The sequence below is a fragment of the Trachemys scripta genome, chromosome 4 (assembly GCF_013100865.1).
Source record: "Trachemys scripta elegans isolate TJP31775 chromosome 4, CAS_Tse_1.0, whole genome shotgun sequence".
NCBI lineage: Eukaryota > Metazoa > Chordata > Testudines > Emydidae > Trachemys > Trachemys scripta.
In genome coordinates, this window is record NC_048301.1 from 103,687,026 (window position 1) to 103,689,582 (window position 2,557).

General features: G+C 39.2%; 1 protein-coding gene across 4 annotated transcripts in view; it reads left to right on the forward strand.

Moving 5' to 3' along the window:
* GTF2H1 (general transcription factor IIH subunit 1) overlaps positions 1 to 1,345 on the forward strand; it is a 43,411-nt gene extending 42,066 nt beyond the window's left edge. For all 4 annotated transcript variants that reach the window (XM_034770221.1, XM_034770220.1, XM_034770218.1 and 1 more), the window contains one exon: positions 473 to 1,345. In XM_034770221.1, the coding sequence (XP_034626112.1) occupies positions 473 to 559 (87 nt within the window). In that variant the 3' untranslated portion in view covers positions 560 to 1,345. The remainder of the gene's footprint in view (positions 1 to 472) is intronic.
* The last annotated feature ends 1,212 nt before the right edge of the window (positions 1,346 to 2,557 follow it).

Genomic DNA, 2,557 nt, shown 5'->3' on the forward strand with positions numbered 1-2,557 from the left:
CCCCCCCCCCCCCCCCCCAAAAAAAACCCTATGGCTGATGGAGAAAAGGATGTAGGGGTATTACATTCTGGAATAATTTTCTCCTTTTATCATCTTGCAAGTCTGATTTCTCAATGATTGGATGAATGGCCTGTTTAGCTAGTTTCCAGTGACTATTGAAAGTGCTTTTAAGTACAGCACTTGAACATAAGTTGTCCACATAGTTTCCCTTGAACTAGCTAACTGCATATCCACTGTCTTTACTGATACTCTGCCATACTTGACTAATAAAACTTCGAGACATTTTGTAATTGAAACAATTGTGGCCAATTCTCCTCTCACATCACATACCTTGATGCAGCTCCCTAGGCTTTACTGGTTACTCCTGATTCCTCATACTGAGAGAAATGACAATCAGTCCCATTTAGGTTTGATCAGAGTAAGGGCACACGTTTCTCAGATACTGGGAAGATCCCTTTGTTTTATCTTTCAGTTGATAAATCATATAGAAGAGATGTTGCAGACAGCTTACAATAAGTTCCACACGTGGCAGTCCCGACGTATGCTGAAGAAAACGTGAAGACTCCCGCTATAAAGTTTGGAGAGGGAAATCTGCAATAGCTGTAGGAACACAACCTGGCAAATGTGCAGCTCTTAGATATTGCAGGAACATCTGCAACATGTGGATTCCTGGAAATGTTCCTAACTGAACTTGCACATTTTTTGGAAAAGGACCTGTGATTAAACTTGAAACTAGGGAAAAATTAAGTAAGAACCAAAACGGAAGAGCTGAGAGGCAAAAAAAACCCAACATATTTAAGACGCTGTTTACTGCAGTTACTCAGGAACTGCTTTTGATTTGCGAAAGAGCTGCTTTCAGAAATAAACTTTAAAAAGGATGTATTAATAAAATCTGAAACTGTTTGTCTAATTTTTTTAAAACGTGTATGGCACAGGGTAGAACTTAACATTTTTCTTCACTGGATTCTGGCATTTTATTGAATTCTGTTTGTACTTATTGAAACAGAGGTTAACAATGACATTTTAAATATAGCTGAGACTGGTTTTGCTTCAAACATCTGACAAGATTAGCTATCAAAAGACAAGCTTCGGCCATATGTTTCCCCACAAACTGGAAGTAACAGACATTGCACTGAAAGCTGTTTATGGTTTGGAGTCCCTAAAGGCACGAGTGGGGGAGGGCACACTTTTGCCTTGTGTCTTGGATTTTTATGCAGAATATTTTCAGCCATCAAGTTTGCATGTTTTCCTTTGAATGCAAGGGTTGCTATTGCAATTTTTTTTAAGATGGCATCTGTTTTGAGAAGGAGAGAATGCATTTTCTAAAATAAAGTTTCTTACTAAAGAACTAGAAGAAAAGTCACTTTACTTTCACCTCCTAGAAGAGAAAGATTTCTCCTAAATCTGTTTTTCTCCACTCTTCCTTGTTGACTGTTACACTATTTTTGGCAAATTGATAATCATTGCAAAAAAGAGGGAAAAGTGTGTGAATACTCAAGCTCCTGAGAGATGTCTGGAATCTGTGCCATACTTTGTTCCAAATAGATAAACTGTGAGTTGATCATAAGACCTACCTGTCTTGTATTAAATATTTGACTTAGAGACAAAGTAAACCTATTCTATATTAGTAGATGCCGTAATGACACACTGTATTTCATTGTTTCATTTTGATCATTAACAGGGCCCATGGTATGGGCTACTGAGTTTTTGACTTGGGTTAAATGTGACTGTTAGAGAATTAGGATACATTTAATACACTGAGACAACTCAGAACGACAGTACGTATTTAAGAGCAGACAGCCATTTAATCAGCCTCCAGAATGGCTTACCTTAGAGAGACTGATGAGCATTGGAATGATATTTAAACCCCACTGTATGTTGTCAGTAAGGGGATGGCACCTAATCCTGACAGAGTGTGTGTGTGTGTGTACACACACAGTAGCAGAAACTCTGTGGTGTCCATGCTCTACTGCTGCTCCCTTTGGAGGAGAGGAGGATTTTCTCATGGAGTAAAGTATGTAAGCTACATGCTTACTGTATGCAATTTTGGGGGGATTGCATAGTCTGATCAGGTTTTTGGTACAATCAGAATTTCTGTCCCTGTCTGCACTGATGAAGCCTTGTTTAGAAATGTAATAATGCATTGTTAACCTAGCTTCCCTCAATCTGCCCTTGCAGATAGGTGCATGTTATCTGCTCTGTGGTAACTAATATGGTTCTGCTACCACACAGACTGCTGGGTTTAGTAAGAGGAACAGTTTTTCTAACCTTACATGGTGAAAAGTAGAGGAAGAGGTGAGAGGAGCCAGCTTGCTAAAAAATGCAATGTGTGCGCTCTGGTAGTATATGGTCCTACTGTCTGTGTGTATACAGAGTAACCTACTTCTCCAGGAACAAAAAGTAAGCCTGATTCATCCCTGCTCTCATTGCAATGGATGTTAATAGACTCATACCTGGGAGACGTTGACCCACAATAGTTGTGTTTAACATTGGGCACCTATCAGTGTCATAAATCTAACTGTTTTAAATAGCCACAAAAATAGCAGCGTGCTCCAAA